Below are 24671 nucleotides of genomic sequence, written 5' to 3' on the forward strand. Positions count from 1 at the left end.
ATAACTGGAATTTGAACATGATGAACCTTCTGAACAGCTCAGCAGAGGCATTCTGTTTCCAAATCAAACCTTCCAGTACTAGCCAGTTGTTTTTTTTCCTCATTAAAGTCCATTAAAGTAGAAATTTAACAAAAGTTTAACTTAGGAGTTAAACTCTGTTTTGTTGTTGTTGTTGTTGTGTTTGTTTTCTTTTTCTTTCACAAATACAGTTTTAGCCCTACTAATATATTCACTTGCTTTGGCTTTGTGTTTATCACATGTTAACGTGCCAAATTTTTACAATGATAGGTACTAAAATAACTTCTGATGATAATAAAGATAGAAAACTCTTTGCTTGGCTTATCACTTCAATTTTCACTGGACTACTATAGATTTTATACCAGCTTTGGGCTTGAAAAGCTAACTCCATAAAAAAAAGCATGTAACATTCAAAGTTGTGTGTCAATGCTTCACTAAAGGCATGACAATACCAACAGATATTGTAAAAAAAAACAAAACAAACAAAAAAATAAACAAAACAAAAAACAAACAAACAAACAAACAAACAAAACAAACAAACAACATGCTTTGAATGAGAGAATAAAAACCTAAAACTTTTATGCCTGGAAGAATGCAGTATACTTTTTTACTTGAGTTTCATCAGTATATAGTAGGAAAAACAGCATATATACATATATGTGCATATATACAGCATGGATATATTTACACACATACATATGCATGCATGTATACAGTTTTGGCATAGCACTGTCAAATCTTTAATCTATATTTAAAAAAAAAACAACAAACTGAATCTACCTGATTGAAATCAAATGTTTTGGGTTGACCCTGACAAGGATCTTCATTTTTAGACGCTTAGTACATTTTTATAGAATAAAAATATTGAACAAAATATAAAATAACTCAGACCTGAGAGGAAAAGGGTACCAATACCTTTGGAGTTAGAAACATTGATTTCAAACCAATGCCCATACTGAGTGAATATATTTAGTATTAAATGCAGGGTTGATAACCCTTATTAATATTAAATAAGGGTTGATAAACTATCACAAAGATAAAGTGCTATTTCAAATGCAGCAAGTGTCAATATTGATGCAATATTGCAAGTTTCAACCACCATTATGATGAGAATTGGAATATGAATAATAGAGAGACTCATAGGGCATCAGAGATCATAAATAATAATAATACATATCTAATCAAGGATTATTTGAAAAAAATAGAGAAAAAAAAATTTTCTATAGACTTTTGCTATATACGAGAACTTTTAAAATATATTCACATCTCTTATCCAAAAATGTTAAGCAGAACTTGGATATCCTCTAAGGAAAACATCTCTAGTGACATCATGGGTAAAATCTCTGCCAAGTTTAATGTAGACACTAAATAAGAAAGGTGCATTTTAAATATAAAGACAAGAGCAGCCTTTTCCGTCTTCCTTCTTGGAGGGTCACATTCAGGTAGAAACTGACAATGGCATCTTTACAGGAAATCTTTAATATTCAGTAAACAAACAAAGGCAAAATATAAGTGAAAATAATTTAGCACAGAAGTCATGGCTTTCCTACCTTCTCTCACTTTTTGCTAAATTAGATTAAAACTCTTCTGAAAGGAATTGAACAGCCCTCCAAGAGGCTAGCTGTGGAAGTTTGAGGAAAACATATAGTTTATGTTTTAAAGGTATTTTTCTCTGTTCCTTCAGGCACAATTATCTTCTGCCTTCTACTTGTGATTCCTGTGATACTATGGGACTTGGGGTTTCACAGGCAAAATTAATTTTAGCTAATAATACTTGTACTAACCATGCAATGACTCATACAATAAGTCTATAACTTCATGGAGAGGCTTGCCTTGGTAAGTATTGCAGTACTGCTCAGCATGACTTTTCCTAGAAAATGCCTTTTAAACATCAATTATGGGATCAAAAAATATAGCACTATATATCTGGTGGTACTCACCAGTACAGTCGAATCCACTTCCTTGGTATCCCTGTTTACATTTGCATTTGAAGGATCCCTCTGTGTTGAGGCAGTCTGCATGGAGGTTACACCTGTGTGTATTTGCCACACATTCATTTACATCTAGGGAAAGATATAAGTGCCTTAGTGAAAACTGCTGAAGCCTAAGCTTCGTGTTTGTGCTTACCATCTGTTTTCAAGTATTGTGAGCACTAGAGTTAGACCAAGGTGGGACAGGCAGCACTGGAGGCAGAAGAATTCACACTAGGAATTCTTCTAGTAAACACAAAGGGAACACAGAGATCTACTGAATGAGAACAGGATTCAAAGTATAGGTTGTACAAAGTGATCTATTAACAAAAAGCACCAAGAGAACGTGTGACATCAATAAAAAAAATCAGCAGCTCTACCCCACTCTTTCACTCACTCTAGAAATGTAATTGAAACTAACAATGGGCAGGCCAAGATCTTGAGATTTTTTATCTACCTCTAGTATTCCACGTATATATATGATGCAACCTGAAAAAAAAAGTATAACTAGGAAAAAAAAAATCCGTAGAAAATACTATGTTCAGGTAGGTACAACAAAAGGCACAAGCATCAAGAGTAACTAATTTTGGTCTTCATTATTTTGTTACATCACAAGATGTTGCAGACTTCTCCCACATGAGGGAGCCAAGTTGTTGCACTCGTTTTTGCACCACTTGCATTTTACCCAGATTGCCTAATTTTTTGCAGCTGATAGGTCCTCTGTGTAAGTAGGTCAGCTAGGAGATGCATAGCAGGAAGACTGACTAAAAGCTATGGTATGTCTGAGAGCAAGATTCACGTTTCCAGATAAAAATCTTGACTACTGAGAGCTCTCCAGGTTTTCCCCCATACATACAGCAGAAATTTTATGAAAATGTAAGCATATTTTCCAATTTAAAACTCCATTGGTCTGCTGACAAAGGGAAGCTCAAATTTCAGTGTCCAAAACCTGCCTTAAGATTTCCCTCCCACCGTTAAGTCCCAATCCTATTTTTTGTGGAACTGCTTGTTCATTTACTATTTTCATATATTTATTTCTTTATGTTCTGTACTGTCCATTCAAGCAATTATTTTTACAGTCATGAAGCAACTTGATTCACATTGCTGATTAACTACACACACACAAAATAAGATCGTGGGACTGCTTCTTCATCACAGGTTGAATGCCGAGAGGATAAAACAGGCTCTTTAACTAAAACTGTCCCCAAACTAGTACTTCCTTGTAGTCAGTCAGCTGTTGCTAACATGCTACATGTCTTTGTAGATCTTTTGCACAGGGCCTAGAGATGATTTGGTACAATGAGGCATTTTAATTTGCAGGTGCCTGTGGTCAGGTTTTTCATAAGGCTACAGAGAAAACAAGGACAAAAGCTGCAGGTGCCTTAAAGAATATTCTTAGTAACATCTTTTAACCATTTCTGAGGCAGAACCCCTAGACTTGGCCAACATGCTTCAGGCAATGACAGGAAAAATGCATTATGTTGGAATGAAAAAAAAAATGGAGAAAGAAATTTTATGGGCTAAATCTTACCTACACAGTCATAATGGCCACTGATGTATTTCAGTTCATAACCAAGCTGACACTTGCAGTAGTAGCTTCCAAATGTGTTGACACATCTGCGGTTGAAAGAGCAGATAGCTTGGCCAGTGGAGCATTCATCAATATCTAGATGGGGAAGAGGGATACTGGTCATGTCCATGAGAAGGCAGAATGGGAAAGCAAGAACCAGCTGGGATTTGCACAGGAATGCTTTGTTCTTAGCTATCACAAGTTGTTTAATAAAAAAGTCCCATCATTCTTTCTCTTGAGGTTGTTTTTTGCATGTGGAAATATGAATGAAGCAGCAAAACATCCACTAACTTTATGGAAATTTTGAGACTTGGCACAGTAAAAGCTTGAGTAACTGGCTGTGGGGTCTCTGCTGGGGACAATGGTTTGCCCCTAAAGTCACAGAGCAGGGCAGGAAGGAACTAGAAAAAAATTATTATTTCTCTGAGAAAGGAAATATCAGAACAGTTTAAGAGAAAGCCTCAGAAACAGGAAATCAGAAGCAGAAATGAGTAGGAACAGCAGCTCTTCCCATTGAATCTCTGCACCTTCCCTTGCTGGGCTAAGTCAAGATACAGACTCCAGACTGCAAGTGCTCCATCCTTATAATTCATCTGTAACTCTGTTTTTTTTTGTTGTTTTTTTTTGTTTGTTTTTTTTTCACCTATGAATGTGTTGAAGAGGGAAAGTGAAACACAATGGTTTGTTCTGCTCTGCAGGTTCAGGAGCAATGCAGCTTCTTAGGAAGATTAAGCTAAGACAAACAGCCAAGAATCTTCAAATGTTTATCTGCTTATAGTTCTTCTGTGACTAATACCAGAGTATTGAGAGTGTTTTATAATCTGTGAAGCATCTATTATGCTATACAGCAGGAATTTGCTTTCATTCTCATTCTAGAGATGAAGAGCAGATCACAGAAAAGAGTAACCTAACACAAATTGTGCAGGACGAAGGAGTCTGCTATTTCCAACCATGGGACATATCTTTTTGTCTGTTTTACCTTCTATCATTTATATCAGCATTCCTCCAAATCCATTTGGGCAGGCAAGGTAAACTCATTAAAAGAGAATAAAAATAGTTGCCTGAATAATTCAGGAAGAGAATCATTTATCTTGTTTATTGTATTTAAATGTATATGTTCACAATGTTCACCTTCAAGTAGCTCTTAAATAATTCAAACACCCGTTAGCTTGCTTGCTGATAGTCTGAGAGCCTTGCTTACTCAAAACAGGACATTTCCAATTACAAAATCATTTCATTTGAGAGAAAGGAATAATGTTCTCATGTTGGAGTTTTTATACTTTGGAAGTTGAGACAAGTATGCATATGGGTTTACTCTATAGATCCTAAACATGGAAAAATAGTCTCAGGACACATGACCTGCATACATGACTTGATATTACAGCTGCGCGTTAAGGAGAACAATTCATATAGTAACTGTCCTTCTATATAGCAGCGTCTCTTGGGTCATCTGTTGTTTGAAGTGTTAAACATAATATAGTTTTGGCCATTAGAGCTAAAATTCATTTTCTGTGTTTGACATGTTAAACATCTCAACATCTCAAACATTCTTTAAAGCTGTAGATATCACTCCACCCGTATGTATTGGTAAGCAGCATCTGACATGGAGCTGCTAGTTATTCCTCCTTGCCTGTAAGCCACCCCTCATGATCTGGAGGACTTGTACTATTGTGACAGAAATAATATAACTAAATGTGAAGTTAGGTTAAGGACATTTTAGTAAATAGTACCCATTCTAAAAACTTTTTTCCATTGTATTTTGGACAACGCAAATATTTCCCAGTTGCAATTTTCAATCTTCTATGCTTGCCTGAGTGGAAGAAATGTTAAAACAAAACAAACAAACAAAAAAAGAAAAACAAAATATCATTTTGGACCAAGAGTGTTACCCACTTGGAGGTGAGATCAGAAAAGAAAGGCTAGATTGGAAAAGAGGGAGGGTAATAAAGAAGGAAACAAAAAGCACTTTCTGTATCAATTCTTTTTGGAATTTGGAATTGGTAAGATGCTATGAGTTAGCATTCAAAGGAAAATATACTCACTGATTCAAAAAGACAATTTGCATGTCAAGAATTAGCTAAAGTTATTCAATAGAAGTCTGGAACTGAAAATACTTGTTTGTCACACATGAAATTGCTACTGGCCCTGTTTTAAGATGAAAAGGCATAAAAGTAGATATAAAGCAGTATTTCCTCAAATGCACATACTTAAGCAGAGAGCATCTGGTCTGAAAAATGAAGGCTTTCATAGCCTTTCAAGTCTGTTTGTGATGACCAGTTAGAGGAACATTCCAGTTTTGGAAGGGTCTGTTACATGATGTCAGGGCCTCCCCTGTGTACTCTGTGAAGTCTTGGTTGCCCAAATCAGCCCCACCCATGAACAAGGAGTCCTATTTCAGCTCAGTCCTTGGCCTTGAGTCCTGTTCAAGCTGTGCTGTAGTTACACCCATTCCTAGCTCTTCCCTGTCCTCTGGAAGGGCTTGAGGACTACTCTGTAGGTAGTCCTGAGGTAGATGGTCTCCCGATCCATCTCCTGAATGGCCTCCTTGGACGTACATTGTAGCCTTGTCTCCTATCCTGTGTTCCATCTGTGCTGTTCTTGACTGAACCCTCTGGACAGACACTGGACCTGATTTATCACCTTTCCTTGTCACTCACCCTGTTATCAACACCCTGGTCTGCCAGCATGATGAGGTGCTGTGGCAAGGGGCCCTGGTCAGTGAGGACACAGCACTGTGGGTGCTGGGTTCGCCTATTGCTCATCCCCCCCTTGAGGAACTTCCCTGCTCCTGCTACTCCCTGAATGCACTTCACTGCCACTACTTCTGTTGTTCATGGAGAGGTCCCTGCTTTGGAGGGTTTGTTTCACATTCACTGATGTTTTGAAATTAGTTTAGCTTCAGTGTTAAGATGGGTACCATCTCAGCATTGGATTGAAATGCTGTAGCACTGTCTTGTCAGATGCCAACATAAAATTAGTATCAGAGAACAAAGTGTTATGAAGTAATGCTAACTTCACCACAGGAAATCCCTAAGGTAAAATGACATTGAGACTTCTGTAGAAAAACCCAGAAGTTTGCATTGCAGGTTATCACAATACAAGAAAGAAAGAAACATCTAGACACAACCCCAAATCCTATCATGTGCTGTGTTGGTAGGACAGCTTCCTGTGCTGTATGTAACAGTCTCTGAGAAACGGAGAATCTGTTAATGACTCCAAAACATGTTAAAACATTTGATTATTTATTGTGGATGGGACTAGCCCAAAGAATTACATAGCCAATGTTAATGAGAAGAATTATTAAAGAAGCATGCAAACTTTACATCACTCTGCAAGTAACAAGAAGCATGACTAAAGTCAGTGAGGAGGGCTAACTACTTATTACCCTTTCCTCAGACTGGTAAGGTTCTCAGGATCCTACAAAAAAGAAGCTGAGAGTGAGCTCTCTAACCATACCAACGCATGTCCTTCCATTTGGTCCCAACTGAAGGCCAGCTGATGGACAAAGACATTGTACCTCCTCCTTGACTTTCTCACATCCATATTGGCAATTAACCATGGCACAAGTCCTAGAACCTGAAAACAGAATATAAAAAAATAATGTAAAATCTAGGCTGGGAACACACATTTTATTATTAAGTTAGATCTGGATGAATGCAGAAAATTAATGAGAACAACAAAATTCCATTAATCATCAATCAAGCTATTTATACATTAAAACATTAATAACACAATTCAGCAGCTCTTGAGATAGATCTTAAATTCTCCCTCCCCTTCACTTTGTTCTTTCCTTATCTGCCCTTATGACTCCTTTTTTTTTTTTTTCTCTGCTACCAGTTCTGTGACTACTATCTTTTAGATTCAGAGAGAACTAGTCAAAGTAGAAAAAAAAGGCTTTTTACATTTTTCATCATTACAGTTTTACCATACAGAAAACTGCAATTCAGTAAAGAAATATTTTTATTGCTTACCACTGACCATGCCCTTAGTAGACATTCTGATTTTAAAATTATTTAGCCTGATGAAGTTTGACACTGCATTTTACTTTAATCCTTTATTTTTATCTTGAACAGATACTTGAATCTAAAGAAGCACATTGTAGTCAGTACACAGTAGATTGACTATGAGCATAAATTATTGGAGATGATTTTGGTAATCCTGTAAATAGAAGAGTATGGGTCTAGATCTTGTCTGAGAGAGTATTTAGAGAGGCTTGAAAAGCAGGCCAAATGTATTAAGTATGTAGGGAGATGCACCTGAAATCCTGAGGATATTCTGCAAGCATTAATGTTATGATGCTAGGGAGAAAAATAGCATTTGGAAGTGTTTTCTGGAGGAGTTAGAGATGTGTGCAAAGGAAGTATATTCCACTGTGTCGCTCTGGTTATCCATCTATTACTATATCACAAAACTGCAAGACCTTGAGTGCTAGCTCACCACCCAAGTAGAAAAATATATGGATTTTATTTTAAAATGCAACACATTCATTGATAGAAGTACCAGCAATTTCAAAATGGTGTGTAATTAAGTGTATAGAGAATACAATAATGTGTGTGTGTGCATATATCTACAGCCACATTATTTTAATATATAATAATGCATGTTATTTCTGTTGCTATTAAAATTAATGTTAAACCCGTGGTAAAATTACCACAGGTTTATTTAATTACCACCAGCCTAAAAAGACTGGTTTGCTTAGACCCTGTGGATAAGCAATAAATATTTAAGACCAAAAATTCACTGTATTTGCAAAAGCATTTTACTTTTTTTTTTTTTTTTTTTTTTACACAAATGAGGACGCACACAGTAGCAGTGGGTAAGATTAAGAAACACGGACTGTAGATCATAATACTTTTGTCACATTATCCACCTCCGAAGTGGCAATAAAGAAACTTACTAAACATTATTCTTCTCTAATTGGTAATTGTCTGCTTTCTGTTATTTTTGAAATTTCCATTGCTGGCTATAGTTAGAATATGAACAGTTTAAATGAGCTGCTAATCAGATTTAGTACAGTAATTCCTGCAGAATTTGTGACTGTCTTAGGTACTAACCTACTATCTACCTGAAGCAACGGTTCTCTATGGCTCAAAACCACATTCTTCTAATAACTTTCTACTTCTAGTGCCACGGTGTTTCGGCATGGTTCTGGAAAAGTCTGACTGCTCAGACAAGGTGGACTTCATCTTGTTAAGGAGATTTGCATCATGGAGAATTTGATTCAAAAGCACAACTCTGATTTTTGTACAAATTTAGTACAAATGCAAAGTTTTCTAAATCAGGAAACCTATCCTGAACTAAGACTGGATTAAAACTAATCCAACAAAAAAAAGGCTTGTTACAGTCTGGATCTAGTTTTCTGACTTGGTTCAATAGTGTAACTCCTGCTCAGAGGAGGGAGAATGACAGATGGATGAGAAAAAGTAGGAACAAGCTCCCACTGGGCTCAAAGGGAACTGGGCTCAAAAGTACTTTCTTTTGACAGTACCTCTGGCTTCTGCCAACTTCAGCTGTCCATAAGACAGCAGCCTGACTGAAACCAGCTCAGTTCATTATGTCAGCAGATACACAAATTATCTTGGATGTATCCATTTCTCAGAGATCTCAAAGACCCCACAGCTGTTGTCTGCTGTTGAGATCCACCATGTGCTGCAGGGAAGGGGAAGCCTTCAAAAGCTCTGACCCCAGGCACCTTTCACAGCAATTTCAGTCTTCCTGCCATAACAGGGAGACAAACTAGGAGATCTGGCTTTTTTGCCTGCCCCTGAGCTGCTGACACTGCAGTCCTCTGAATGTTTGCCAAAGCTGGGTATTTTTCCAATTATCTCAAGACTGACATCAAACTCACCAGATGGACACCCTGTCTGGTGAATGGCTGTCTCCAGAGTTTGAAGATAAATAAATTCGTTCAGAGTTTATGGTTGTCTCTTATAACCATGGGAATGGCTGGGCTGCACCTGATACAGCTACATTCAGGACAGACCTCTCAAGCAGATTGGTCTCAGCAGTGGACCAACTAGTTTCCTTGTACCACAGATGCATCTGCTTCAGCCCAATAAACTCCAGAAAGGGCTGTCCACATTTTACCTAGGGTTTTGTGAAATGTAAAGCTGAATTCACTGTACTATTTCAAACAGATAAGGGGGAAAAGAAAGTATTTTCTAGAAACAAAACAGTATCATTGAAAAATAAGAAGCTTCCTCACATCTGAAAATCAGGTTGACTAAGAAAGCAGAATGCTTTCCTTTACATGCTGGTTTAAAGACAGAGAAAATAGGTAGAAACACAGTTCAGATAACCCTTAGCACAGTGGACAAATGTTTGCAAGAAGCCAGCAACAATTGTAGGAAGCATATTAGCACTGAGAGAATATAAGTTAGTCAGGGAACACAGAAAGGTAAAGCAAGGATAGTGTTGTGAAGTTCAGCACAGTGAAGCGTAGTCTGTATTGGTGCTTTGCTTGGATTGATTCATTCATCCTTATTTGACAAATGAACCAGCATAGCTATGCACCAAGCTTATACAAACTGTCCTTCATTTGAATTAACACTAGAGATTTTTACTTCTAGCAGGACAAAAATTATTTGAACACCAAAAATAGTTATTACCTAGTTCACTTTGTCCATATACTGGCAAACAGAAAGCCTCTGTCAGCTGCTGAGAGCACCAAAGAGCTGAGGCAAGAATCTTATCCTGAACAAGCTAAATCCATTCATCACAAGAGGAAATTTTGCTGGGATCAAATGCAATTAGGTTATTTTGGTGTGCCTATCCTATCAGCTCTATTACTTACTTGCACATGTGCCATCTGGCATGAGCATGTACCCGTTGAGACAATAGCACTTGTAGCTGCCATGTGTATTCATGCATCTGTGTTCACAGGGACGTGGTTTCAGTCCACATTCATTCAGATCTGCAGAATTCATTGGAATTAGAATACTGCTGGGTTTATATACATATATCCATACATATAGGCTGATAATATTGCTTAATGCCTTTAATTCCCCACAGTATAACAACCTGGATTGAAAACAAGCCAGCCCCTTGCAAGATGAGAATTTAGCAGACCATCTGGCTGAAAGAGTGCTAGGAAAACTAACACAGAGACTTCTACACCTGAAAAAGTAATGCAAACTCTGACCCCATCTGGCAGCTTGTTAGGAAGGAGTGGAGGGGTGGAAAGAGAATTGTAGTTGCTGTATTTTTCTGGATTTCTCTGATTCTAGCTGGATATTTCAGCCCTCCAGCTGACCTCTGTACTAGAAAGAGTAAAACTTTATCTGCAGCTGATTTGCTGTTCCTAGTCTAAAGTGAAACAAACAAACAAACAAACAAAATATATATATAATTGTTTTTTTTTCCCCTAAGCTACACATTGGCACCAAGGTTACCAGGGCAGGGACATAGCCAAGATGAAACACAAAATATAAAAAGAGTCACGTGACATTAAGAATAAAAGTACAAAACCCTCAAATTCTCAAAATCCAGAGAACAAAAGCATCCTAACTCCTTTTTGCAGTCCAGGATTTAAAAGGCTTTGCAAGACACTAAGTTGATTTCAAATTCTCAATAGCTTTATTTCCTTGGTAGAAAACCAGAATCCTAAAAAGCTCAATTTATGTGGTATAGGTATCACTATTGTCAATGGTATTGGTTCTGTAACAAGGGAACAGCATCTGTGTTTGTGACTTCTGACTGACACCTCTACCTCTTATATTTTGACACCTGATTAGCAAACAGAACTCATTAACAGAATACACCAGCACATGTGGCCCACTCAACAGGTGCTTAACAGCACATGGCCAATAATATAATTTCAGTGAAGACAACTCTCCTAGCACTTAGCTTGCAGAACTCCAGTTTTAATGGGAGAAGCAGCTGTTCTCATAGCTATGCACCCTGCAGACCAGAAAAAAAAAAAAAAAAAAAAAAAAACTCCAGACCATTCAAAGCATAAACTTTGTGCTAGTTATAGATGTGTGTGGAAGTATTTGTTACAGCTCAGTTCAGGGAAGAAAAAGAGGGTTGCACTCTGCTATTTAAATGTAGAGTCTGTTTGAAAAATGACGACATATCAACTTGCAAATCACATTGGGCTTTCTCTGCTATTGAGCCTCCACTGAAAAACCAAGATTCTCGTAACAAAGAAACTAGAGGTGAAAAAAGAAGTCATTCCACTTAGACCACACATTCTGAAAAGTGCTTAGCTACACCTATATTGCACAATGCACAGTAATGCAGAGATAACATACACAGCTCTAAAAGAGAACCTATGGAGATAACGCTAGTTTAGCTCGGACTCAGTGGCAGACTAATAGAGTCCCCTTATCGCTGTTATTTTAGTTAGCTCATGTTGAGCTTGCTCAGCCTGGCATTCTGGTGTAAGGTCAGACCAAGGCTGTATCTGCCTGTAAATTAAAGAGGCTCTGAGCTACTGGAACATGAACACCTATATGGCAATACTACTGAAATAGCTCCTGGGCATTTCTGGCTTGTGCCTTGCTAAGAAACCTTGCTAAAAATTTCCTGGCCATACTTCATAAGATCACAGAATCACACAGAATTTCTAGGTTGGAAGAGACCTCAAGATCATCGAGTCCAACCTCTGACCTAACGCTAACAGTCCCCACTAAACCATATCCCTAAGCTCTACGTCTATACGTCTTTTAAAGACTTCCAGGGATGGTGACTCCACCACTTTCCTGGGCAGCCTGTTCCAATGCCTAACAACCCTTTCGGTAAAGAAGTTCTTCCTAACATCTAACCTAAAACTCCCCTGGCGCAACTTTAGCCCATTCGCCCTCGTCCTGTCACCAGGCACATGGGAGAACAGGCCAACCCCCACCTCACTACAGCCTCCTTTAAGGTACCTGTAGAGAGCAATAAGGTTGCCCCTGAGCCTCCTCTTCTCCAGGCTGAACAAGCCCAGCTCCCTCAGCCGCTCCTCGTAGGACTTGTTCTCCAGGCCCCTCACCAGCTTCGTTGCCCTTCTCTGGTCCCGAAGTAGATAGAACAGCCCAGGGAGCTACAGGGCAATTTGTACATGCAGGTGTATACAGAGCTTCCATGAAGCCTTAGACTTTGAATCTACTGCAAGTGCACAGAACTGATCTGCTCGCCTACGGAGGGCATACCAAATCCAGCTGGAGTGACTGCACAAAAAACAAGTGGGGGGCTTCTCTGTTGTCTTTTGGTAAAGTTGCTAAACCATGTTGGAGGTTAATCTTGTGGGTTTAGAGGCTGAGGCTGTACTGGTAACCATGGATTTATTATACACAACCAAGGCTGCTGTTTGTTCTCTAGGAATATCAAGGGGCTGACTTCTTTCCCGGTATAAACAGTGCAAAAGATGGAGCTTTCCAAATACTTAACATTATAGCTTTATACCATATTGCTTGAAAGATATTGTGTAGTAAGAGGGTTGTTCTGACTCACTAAGAATTCTCTTATTTTTCAATGTCAATGTAACATTTTTAAGCAAAGACTGCAGGTGCTTAGGAAGGTAGCATCAATAGACCCATCCATTCATGTGGCTCTCATTCCACGCTTCACTCATCTGCTGTGCAGTAGAAAGGCCTCTCCATGCAGCGATCTGCTCCTTTCATCAAAAATCATACAAAGATCATATACTGGAACAACAACAAAAGCTGAGGCGTCACCAGGGTGTTGGTGGAAATATTTCAATGTCTAACTGCAAAATTATGCAGGTAAAGTGGTGCATTCAAAGTTTCTAAGTATGTAATTGTAAAGAATTCTGTGTTCTCAAAAAAAAAAAAAAAAAAAAAAAAAAAAAAAGTCTGCATATGCAAACAGATGGCATTGGCCCGGGCAGCTTGAGAAATAACACATCGAGCATGTAATTGCCTGTCTTTCTGAGGAGGTTAGTTAAGTAAATAGCATGGGTTTTTAGTTAAAAAAAATAACATGGGTTCCAGATTTGACTTCTGGCTCTTCCTTTCCTATATAATCTCTCCGTGCCTTAATCCTCTGACTATAAACGAGACAGTTTGCCCTTGTCACCCGTCTGCAGGAGATACATGATATAGGATCAAACTCCTGTTTGCTGAAGGAGGCTTACAGTTTGCATCTCCAGTATCCCTGGCAAGAGCCTTAAACACTAAGCTCTGCTATGTAAATAAGAAAAGATCTTGTTCTACTATTTTGGAAAATGACACAATTCTTAATACATAACAAGAAGACAGAACATCAGCAGTCTGGTTTCTAGAGTTATATTCCCATGAGCACAAACCTTGATTACAGGTTTTCCCTGTAAATCCAGGAAAACATTTGCATTTGTTTGGTCCCATGCACTCGCCATACTTGCAGCCATGTCCACAGATAGCTGGGGGAATCAGGCAGAGAAAGAAGAGAGAGGAAAAAAAAAAAAAAGTTAGAATATTCTATTTGAGAACTATTTCCCTGTTTATTTATTGCAGAAGTTCAACATCTTCCATACCTCTACCTCTAGTTTGAGCATGGTAGCTACTGATCAGTGCATTATTTCTGCTGGAGAAAAGGTTTGCTAGCATGCATTACATGAACACGTGCTTTTCCTAGTTTATAAAGACCTGGAAAAGAAGGGGCTCCTTCTAGGACCCTCCCAAATGCTCCTTTCTGCCATGGTTACAACTTACATTTAGTTTTGTACTCTGCTTTTTTCCTATTTTCAGGAAGCCATATGTGAGAAGCAGCTAGCCAGCAGCTTGATTTTCTATACTTGGAGCAGGGAAGAGGGAACAGCACTCTACTGCAGCCACAGAAGACCCTAAAGTGGTTTTCTGCTCTTGGATCTCCTCTCTTACAGCTGAGAACATGTCCATTTCATGGTGGAATACCCAGAGTACATCTGTCAAATCAGACAATTGTCCTTACCACACATCCCCATATTTACAATTGCATCAGATTTACAATGACTTGAAAGGGCTGGGCTTAACCTGGATGCATTAAAGAGTAGAAGTTTTCTAACTCTCATCATTAGTCAGAAATTATATGCTAGCTCTTATAATGCTAGCATTATAATTAATTATAATTAAAGATTAATCCTTGATCTTTAATACTTCCTAAAGTCAATGTGATGATCAAAATGAGTGTTATCTGGAAAAATCAAACTGAACATGCATTTAAAGTAGTACTAGCTCTAGAAGAACAGCAAAAGAGTATGCACCAGTATGGGCATCCAAACTACCTCGTGTAATTAATCTGCTTTCTAAACTACAGGAAATAGGAAAATCATAGTTACTATATTAAAATTCATAATCAAAATTCATCCTGCTGAATTCAAGCATATTCTCCTACATTTAAAAGATTCATTCAGAAGCACTAAACCACTGGCTCTGCAGATTAGCCGTAGTTCAACATTGTCCCTTTCCCTGAAAGTGAAGTGGCATAATATAAGATTGGTTGAGTATTAACACTGAAACAGAGTACAGCACTGCATCTAGATTTTCAATGCAGTTGTACATTGCTGTTGTTTTAGTGAAATCTGCCAAAGAACCACCTTAAAAACCTATGAAAACTGGTTTCTAGTAAGAGGGTAACCTTTTGCTTTAGAAGAGACCAACTTAATTCCACTAGCTCAAAGTTACATTTGCCGGTTCTCCCTCTACCTATTCTTTTGCACCAAAATGAATGTACTGTTAAACAATGCAGAAATATTAGTAAGTGTATTGTTCACTTCTTTCTTTTTGTAAACTGGTATGCTACATATACAGAGCAGAGACATTTTGGCACCTTTCTGTTTAAGGCATCAGTCAGCAGTGAATAACTCCAAACCTCTATTCAAATTCACTAGATATACAATGCCAAACTCCAGGGCAATGGGTGCAACATCTGAGAAAGATTCCTAAAATACATATTTTAGGATTTTGTTGTGCTTTGCCCAAGTAGAGCTAGAGGACAATTCCATATCACCTTCTCCTTGGGATCTGTAGACCTGTAACAAATTAGAAATTTCTCAAGAGTCATTTATTTTTTTATGAAACCAACAATCCACAGACCAGAATGCTGACCAAGTACCTGAGCTCAAGCCAGGTGCATTTATTGCTTGGGTTTTGTTTGTATTTTTAGAAAGTTAAAGTTTCCTGGTTCTCACAGGCTGTGTAGTTTTGAAGACAAAGGATACCAATTGATTTCATGGGTCCATATGTAGCACCAGAAGATGCTGCATTTTTGGCATTTATTTGACAGCTGTAACAGCACAGGCACTGGCAAGTTCCAATCTCAGCCAGGGTATGCAGGAGGTTAGCACAGATGGCCACTTCTGGACCTAAGAGTTTTTAAATCTGTATTTTATGTTTGTTGTTATTTACCTAAAGCTCTGCTTTTTAAAGGAGATGTTCTCTCCAGCATGTTTTTTTTTCATTCTCCCACCCAAGTGATAAGAGACTTCACTCCCTCACGAGCTTTCCTTCTGTAACTTCTGGCAGATTCACATCAAGTCCTTTTATTAGCACCAAGTACACAGCTATGGAGAGGAAACAAGCACAAGCTGTTAGCATTACCTTCACAGTGGCCCTCATTGTTTTTTTTCCAGCCATAACAGCAATCCGTCCGAGAACCATAGCGACACACCCCAGGCTGGCTCACAGTCACCAGCTGCCCATGAACTCTTGAGCTGCATAAGAAAGGATAAACACTAGCTCCAGCAGGCAGATACACTTCAATCCATTTCTCCCTATATTTCTTTGTGCATTTTCCTCATGTTTTATCCACTGTCAGGCATTTTCATCTCAATGACCTCAAAGCATTCAACAGTCCCTTGGCAGGAATACAAAGTTGCATTGGTTGGAGAAAGGGGTGATAGGAGCATCTCACCTGCAATAAAACAACCCTGCAACATAAATAACATAAATCCTTTCTAATGAGAAACATGGCAAAGAAAAAAAAAACAGGTCCTCTGCTAGAATGAGTCTTTTTAATCTCAGTGAAGTCAGTGGGAATACTGCAGCTTGCATCAGAGGAAAAATCAGGACTGGATATATGCTGCCATACCTGCTCAGCTCTGTTGCTCTGGATGACAAATTATTCAGCAGAAAAGCACCTTTCTAAACATCAGTCATCCCCACAGATCCAGTGCCTTGCGGGCTTTCAGCCACTGTGTAAGTGCACATTGATTAGATAAGTGCAGATACTCCTAGGCATTCAGGTTGCACAGGACTCCCTGATCGTACAAATGTTAATTTAATCTGCCAGTACAGCCAGGTGGTTCAAAGTTACTGCGTGGATAACAGCTGCAAGTGTTGGCAGCCCTGCAATGTTAGCTGTCAAAGTCATACATCTGATGGAAATCTACAACTGTCCATGAATTTCAAGCTTAGTCTATGCAGCACAGGGTGCTGTGACCCTAATTATCTTCCTCCTCCGCTTGCTATTACTTCAGTTGTCTATATCCTCTTGTACTTATCTGTAAGGGTTGCACTCTCACCGGAAGCGTTACTGCAAACATCACTAATGCATACTATTAAAAAAGTAAATATATACAAAGGTACAAGATGTTACTTCAGAGTTGCCTTTAGTGTGTGTTCTGCTTGCATCCCCAAAAAGACCCCTGAATTCAACTGGATAGTGCTATGACTCCCCTGGAAGGTTAAAATGCCTAAAGCTCAGAGGAAATAGAATCTTATTACTTTCCAAGAGATGCTCATTTCCACAGGAAGACAAGCTAATTTAGTAATTTTTCATTTAATAATTCAGTTCAGAATCAAGTACATGAAAGCGTCTTTACAATTTATATAATACCCACAGGGTTTTGGTACAAACTTCTCTAAAAACTGGAAGATCTTCCATAATACTGAGAACAAAATGAACATAGCTGAACTTTACAGACACTGCCACGGACAAGGTTTTTCTCTTGTTCTGACTTCCAAAACAAGCACCAGGCTAAAGCCTACCTTTGGCAGTGGGAAAGGTAAACTGGATCACTGAGAGCCCACCCAGATACCAAATTCTGTGAGCGAAACCAGTTTTGTTAGATTAGTCCTTCCATTGCTGTCAGGGCTTCAGCATTTTGTACAAATGAAAGAAATAGGGTAGACCCTGTCAGGGCAAGCAGATGCTTTCAAGGAGAATGTCAATATGAGTTTGCTGGACATTACTGGGAGAAGAAATGCAAACTAGAGGTGTCTGATCCCTCCCTAAATGGTATTTGTGTAGGAGTTTACCTATAGTACCTAGAAGCCTAAATGAGATTGCTGTGCTTGGCACTATCCACTCAGCATGAGAAAAATGCCTGGCCTCAAATAACTTGTAGCTTCAATTTGTGAATGAAGAAGAACTGTGCATGTCATCTGCAAGACCTTCATTTCTAGTGAAGGTCTCTGTCCTCAGACTCAGAAGCTGGTGCAAAAGGCAGCAAGTGGCTTACAGAGTGCTGAAGCAGCAGAGAAGTAACTGATTTATGTGGCTATGACATTGCTGACACTAGTAGGATGGCATTTAACAAAGTACATTGAAGATGAATTATAAAAATTTCTACAATAAGCCAGGGCCTCATTAGTTAGGATGACAAAGAAAGAGCTGGCCATGCTAGCTATCACAAGATCCTTGTGAGCCACAAGCACAGGTATTAAAAAAAATAAAAGGTGGGACCTTTGGATATTTCAGTCAAAATTCCAGTCGCAATAGGAAAGTTTTACTGCTGCTGTATCATGATATATTATGTACAGCTCTCAACATCCATCCAACAAACATCTACATGTTTGACAGCTCAAAATCAGAGAGAGAAAAGCTTGTTAAGAGAGAAACTACTATAAAATCAATTTGTTCTTGTGCTACTTTCCCTTGTGGCTTTGAGTTTGGCATAAGATTAAGAACACAGCCATGCACAAGCTTGAGAGTCTTGAAGAGTACTGAAGAATTAGGAGGACAATTCTTATCTAATTTTCAGAAGATATGGAGCCTTTCACAAACTTAGAAAGCTGTGATGCTGCCTGTAATGATACAAGCAGGTCTGAATGAAGTCATGTCCCATATTTTTATTCATCTGCTACTGAAACAAATTGTTCCTCTACGAAGTAATATGAAAAGCTTGAATTTTATCTCAAAAATAAGTTAGATTAATGCACAGCAAAGCAATCAGATGCTGGCCAGGCCAAGGCAGATATATAACTCCATACTTACAGTGACGTGAGCAGCAGACAAAAAAAACAATTGGGTGTGTGATGTGAGGGCAGACCTTAAATTACTGTACGTTATCTTTGACCTCTTGTAGTGGTTTACTTAATTTGATATAAAAAGAGAAAACTTAAGTATTTATAACAAAACATTTAAAAAGTTTGCTTGCTCTACTGATCAAGTGGCTAGAGACATCTTCCAGTTAATCTAGGTTGATTGATATGGTAGGACTGATACCCTCAATTGCTTAAACACACACCTGCAAAGGAAAATATTACAACTGCAATAACTGGTGAAAGAGGGAATAAAGCACACCTGGATGCTGGAACTTATTTATTCAACTGACTCCCTCTGCCACCCCACAGTATTTTTGTTGTTTCATTCTATAAAGTAAGAAAAAAGCTTTACCTTGCATCAGCTTCTCAAAATTAATTTCCGACCATGGACCAATACAAGCTACTGTCTGCATTACCAATGGGCAACCGAAATTTTCATATGTGGTAACTGGGCAGATGGCTGTGCTGCACTGTAATCCTCATTAGCAGCCATTATACCAGTAATGACTAAAGTAAACAGAAGTAAAAATCCCAACAATGAAAAAAGGGACCTGTCACGTTCTCCTGAGTAGTGAACGTGAGTGATCTATTCCCTGTCTGACCAGCACTATATGACATTTACAGCTGCAGAGGAAAAGTGAGCATGCCTTCAAAAGGCTGTTTTAACAAGGCAGTTAGGTAACAAAAGTCATTTATGGTTTGAGTTAAAATAAAGTTGTTTGTCTTCAGGTCCTATTAATTTTCTGTCTTTTACTAATATTTTCTGTGTAGAGGAACATTTATGAACTTTTTTTTTTTTTTTTTTTTTCCTTCAAGACAGCTGCTGAATAGATTCAGTGCACTATTTCCATAAGATCTCTACAGGATACTTTTGGTCAGCTCCTGCACACACAATAGCTGCCTGCTGCTGAGAGGAAAAAAATTCTGTTGCATTCTTAGCAACTTCCACTTAACTTCAAAGACAGGATATTACCCCTTTCTTTAATTTTGCCTCTAAAAAAAACTGGACATTGTTGCTAGCTAACAGCTAGCACCAGACCTCAAATTTTGACCAACAGGTGTATTCAGAACAAAAAGATGGTTTCCTACAACTTAGCAGTTTGTAAAGAATTCCTAAAAAGTCTTTTATGACTGCATGCCGTGCAGAAATAGAAATGAACATTTTGTCAGATGACAGCACAAGCATTTTGTTTGCTTGTTTGAGTTATAAACATGTAATGGTATTAAACGAAACCAACATGCATCACATATTATCTTTTAATGACTGTCTTAGATATCCCTTTGGTCTCTTTCAGGCACTCAACAGTTCTGCTTTACTGCAAGTCCCTTCCAAAACACCAAATACAATTTAGCTTGGGTTTGCAGAAGTTCCTTTAAGTCCTCCTGTGACCACCTGACTCTTTGAAGGAAGGGCTCAAAGCAGAAAAGCTAAAGGTCCAGATGTGAAAGCCATAAGGGACAAAAATAATCACATTTAATTCATTTTTTTCTAAACTGATTTTAGTTTCTACTGTTTCCCTGTTCCTTCTTCCTAGCTATTCAGAGACAATATTTCTTTGTTCTTTCTTTGCTCTCTTATATTAAAAATTTCTTATCATCCAAGATTTGCATCAAGATGCTTCAAATGCTCCTCTTCCCCCTTCCTCTCAAGGGGAAAGGGGGAATGACAGTCTTGGTAGAAGACAGAGATACCATCATTCAATATCAACCAGGACATGACAGGCTGTAGAACAACCTTAGGCAGGAGTTCCTGTAGGGTTTTCCAACTAACTGTGAAGCAGCATCATTATTTTTTAATAAATACATCCATCTTTGCTTCAGGTAACTCCCGGTTATGCCTTCTTACGACAGAAGACGCCACTTTTGCTTTGCGGTTTTACACTTCCCAAGGTGTTAGAAATGCAAACACACAACATCTCACGAAGATGTTATCTCAAGAACACGAGCATTTAAGTGGGGCTTGGCTTTGAGAGCAAACGCGTTTTCTACAGCAGCGGGTTTGCGGTTCATATGCTTCCAGCTGCTGAAGCGCCGACGGCTCGGCAGCCCTGGACGTGCTGTAACAGCACATTGCCACTTGCTGGTTACCCCCATCCACCGTCAGACCTGACAAGAAGCAAACAAGCCCCCCAACATCTGGAGGACCATCCCTTACTGCCGTGCGTTGTCCTCCTAGCTACCCCCAGCCGGGGGCTGCCGGCGGAGGTCGGAGCCTCTCTGCCCCCGCTGCCGGGGGTCGGGGCCGATCCTCTCCTCTCCTCTCCTCTCCTCTCCTCTCCCGCTCCCCTCCCGGCCCGGCCCCGCTCACCTGCCCGCGGCGGCGAGGAGGAGGAGGGCGGCGAGGAGGAGGAGGAGCAGCAGGAGCAGGGCACCCCCGGGCGCCGGCACCATGGCCCGGCGGCGGGGCAGTAGAGGCGGCGGAGGCGGGCGGGCGGCGGGACGGGGCTCATAAACCTGCCGCCGGGGGGCGGGACCGCCCGTCCCGGGACCCCCGGGCGGGGCGAAGGAGGGACGGGGCCGGGGCTGCGGGGAGGGGGTCCCGGGTCGCCTCGGTGGGGTGTCCCCGGACCTGCCCTCCGAGGGGCGCCCCGAGGGCTGGTTTGGGTCCCGGTTGGGGGGTCCTAGATTCCCTGCAGCTGCTGAGGTGGCTGCCCGTGGGCTCGGCTTGTTATTTAAGCGGCTACAGCTAATTAATACGTTATTTCTTGGTAGATAGTCCTTCGGCTTTGGCGTTGCTGCTCATGGCATTGGAAGTGCCTCAACGCGTGTATCCTAGGGTAACGCTAGGGGTTGGGGGGGATGGGTTTCGTATTAGACAGGCCTTTTTATCCAGATTAATTAAGAACTCTTTCCCTCTTGCCTTCTTGCCTTCTTTCCCTCTTTCCTTCCCTCTTTCTTTTTCTTTCTTTCCAGTGCTGGAGAAGTGTGGTAAAGTGACCAACATTTGTCAGCCAATTTCTTTTTCTTTTGGTGCAGTATTGGTAAGCTATGTTCTGTCTGCGTGGCATCCCTTGATGCTTTCCTCCCATTATAAAAGTACCCAGCACGAGAAGATGTCTTTTTTTTTTTTTTTTTTTTTTCCCTTTTGATACAGATGTTCACACTGATCTACCTGCTAAACACTTTCTTGTGTTTTATTGTGTCAAAAAGTATTGGCTCTATTTCCAGTTCCCAGAGCCTAATAGGAACCATTTTCCCAGTCCCAACCCAAGATCTGGACAACTGTCCCTTCTTAAAGCGACTTTTTTTTTTTTTTTTTTTTTTTTTTTGACAAAAGGGAAAGCAGAGGAATAGGTGGCTTACCTGGCATCACCCAGGAAGTCAGTGGCATAAGAAGGAAGACAGATCTTCACACAAGGTCACTTGCCCTGGGTCATCCCATTCAATTCTGAGAGTGTCAACCAGCATTCGTCGGCAGATTAAACGGGGATGGTTGACACAGTCAACACAGCTAGCTGTCTTCAGTCCCCAGGGATTGCCTGGAATGATGAAGGAGAACATTTGTAGGCTGGCATGTTGAATTTAGCACATGTCTTTGGGCAGTTTTTTCTTCTGTCATCTTTACCGTGGGAATGGGAATGTCCAAGAAAGCTGGGATGGCAACTCTTTGCCATCTAAAATTATCTAAATTGACATTTTCTTGTGTTGTCCATCCACTACTGGTTTTAAGTGTTTGCCACGCTGTCATCCACTGCTGATTTCTTCAGACTCCTGAAACTACACATATCCCCTCTTAAAACAGATTTAAGTCATCTTAGAGAGTGAAGCAGTGGAGCCAAGTGGAACAGAGGAGAGCGTAGAACAGTTGGGTCTACCAAAAATAGGGAATTTAGTTACAGGATTCAAATTACATGCAAATAAATAACAAGAAAAGTGCTATGCTGATTATGTGCTGTATAGGATGGTACAGACATACTTTTTCTGGCTGCTGGGCACAAAAGCTGGTTTGCAGCTCTTCTCCTGTCTTTCTGAGATGCCATAGTCCCTTGAGACTTGTCTAGTCTGTTCATTAGATTTGCCTTCCTTCATTTTAGTTAAATCAACACTGTGTAGAAAGGATTCCAATTACTTAGGTCTGTATTCAAAGACACATGGTTTTCATTATGCACATTTATTACAACAAATGGAAATGAATGTATTGTTTGACGCTGGACTTGCCATTCAAATATCAATCAGTATTCAAGACAAGTCTTACTGGTCAGAAGAGAATTCAATTCTGAATGTTATTGTTTGTAGTCTAAGAGCTATAATTATTTCCTTAACATCTTTCTTTTTTTATAAAGAGTGGCTTGTGGATAGATAATAAATGATTACCTGAAACTCTGTCCTTGATTTAGAACAAGAATTAGAGAAACAAGAACAAGGGGTTTCATAGAGAATGCAAATATTTGCTAGGATATTAATATATCTGCATTCTTTGGCCATCTTTGGCATGATTCTGAGCTTTCCCAAGATCCACCGTCTCATGGCATTTTTTGTATAATTCCCAGACTGAAAAATTCTCAAGTCTAAGGTCATTAACTCAATTTCTGAAAAGATGGGACAAAAAAAAAAAAAAGATTTTATTCACACTTGTTTTTGCCTTTAGCATCCAAAAAGTTACGTGCATCTTTGCCACAGAAAATGTCAAGGCTCCATCTGTACTTTCATTACCTGTGAATCTGAGAAACTTGTTAAATTATAATTGCGTGATCTAGTTATAACAGAAATGAAAATTTTAGGAAATCAGCTGGAGTTACAGTGTGTGAAATGATCTCCATTAGAGTTTAAGCATGCTGATTTGCCAATAGAAGATTGCGGGTTTATACTAGAGGAATTCTTGTCTTGCTCTTGCCACTCTCTGTTCTTTCTTTATACTGGCCAATGTGGCAGATGCTCCTGTGCCCCACGGTGCAATCCTGTAGGTTGCTCCTACCTACCAAAGGTCACATCTGCAGCTGGCCTGAGAGCAGCACAGCCTCCACACATAGCTTCTGCTCAGCTAAAACTCCGGAGCCTGATCACTTGCTTGCTGGATAAACCACCTCACTGTTGCCTTGCAGAGAGAGACAAGCTCACTGTAAAACTTTACTCAACTACCAAAACATTCTTGCTTGTCCAGAGTTTCGACAGGTTGTTTAAAGGACAAAAGGAAAAAACTTGAATTTCTTTTGGTAATATTTCTGCCTTCTCTTTGTTTGTTTTTTTTTTTTTTTTTTTTTTTTTTTTTTTTCTCCATCCAAATGCACTAGCATAGTTCTGATTTACGATTTATATACTTTTATTTTATTTTTTATTTTCAGTAGTTAGGGATTGTAGAAGAGGAACCTGAATTTGGGAAGACATTGTACCAGCTTTTCAGTAGCAGTAGAACTGGTGACACAGCAGTCCACAGCAGAAGAGCTGAAATGAGTCTTTAGTCCTTCTTTTGGGGGATAATTTTAGATAGAAAGGGAATTTAAAAAATAAAAATAAAAAATGGAGAGAACAGCACGTGTGCTATTGCACTGTGAGGTAATAAAAAAGCTCCACCTATACTTTTTTTTTTTTTTTTTTAAGTTACAAACAAATCACAAGCTCAATATAATTTCCTAACATAACCACTTTTTTTCCTTCCTCTGAGTATGAAAAGTACTACTCTGGTAGAAAGTGAAGAAGAATCAATAATGTTGAGAGTTTGTCACAGCAAATTGAGGCAGGCTGCACTGAGTAAATAACACACCAAAATGTCCAACCTGTGTTTCTTACATACTAGTTTTTAACTGGGCCACAGCCAGAAGGCATTTGATGGTTTGATATGTTAAAGAAGAATACCAGCTGAAGAATGGGGTACAAGAAGTTCATTATTTCAAAATACATTTATATGACTGTAAAATATAAACAATTTTACTGCAAAAATTGTGTTTTTTTTTTTTTTTTTTTTTTCAGTTCTTTGGAAAATGTATGATTTAAATGTATGATTTAAAG

The 24671-nt window shown here is 39.3% G+C and overlaps 1 protein-coding gene across 1 annotated transcript in view; it reads right to left on the reverse strand.

The window, feature by feature from the left end:
* The window catches only part of EGFL6 (EGF like domain multiple 6), a 43400-nt gene extending 24182 nt beyond the window's left edge, over window positions 1–19218 (reverse strand). The window contains exons 1-7 of the mRNA XM_032198477.1: window positions 19142–19218; window positions 16059–16171; window positions 13808–13900; window positions 10352–10471; window positions 7015–7134; window positions 3520–3654; window positions 1959–2081 (exon numbers count right to left, since the gene is read on the reverse strand). Coding sequence (XP_032054368.1) covers window positions 1959–2081; window positions 3520–3654; window positions 7015–7134; window positions 10352–10471; window positions 13808–13900; window positions 16059–16171; window positions 19142–19218 — 781 coding nt within the window. The remainder of the gene's footprint in view (window positions 1–1958; window positions 2082–3519; window positions 3655–7014; window positions 7135–10351; window positions 10472–13807; window positions 13901–16058; window positions 16172–19141) is intronic.
* Window positions 19219–24671: the final 5453 nt, after the last annotated feature.

The sequence above is a fragment of the Aythya fuligula genome, chromosome 1 (genome assembly GCF_009819795.1).
Source record: "Aythya fuligula isolate bAytFul2 chromosome 1, bAytFul2.pri, whole genome shotgun sequence".
Classification (NCBI taxonomy): Eukaryota; Metazoa; Chordata; class Aves; order Anseriformes; family Anatidae; genus Aythya; species Aythya fuligula.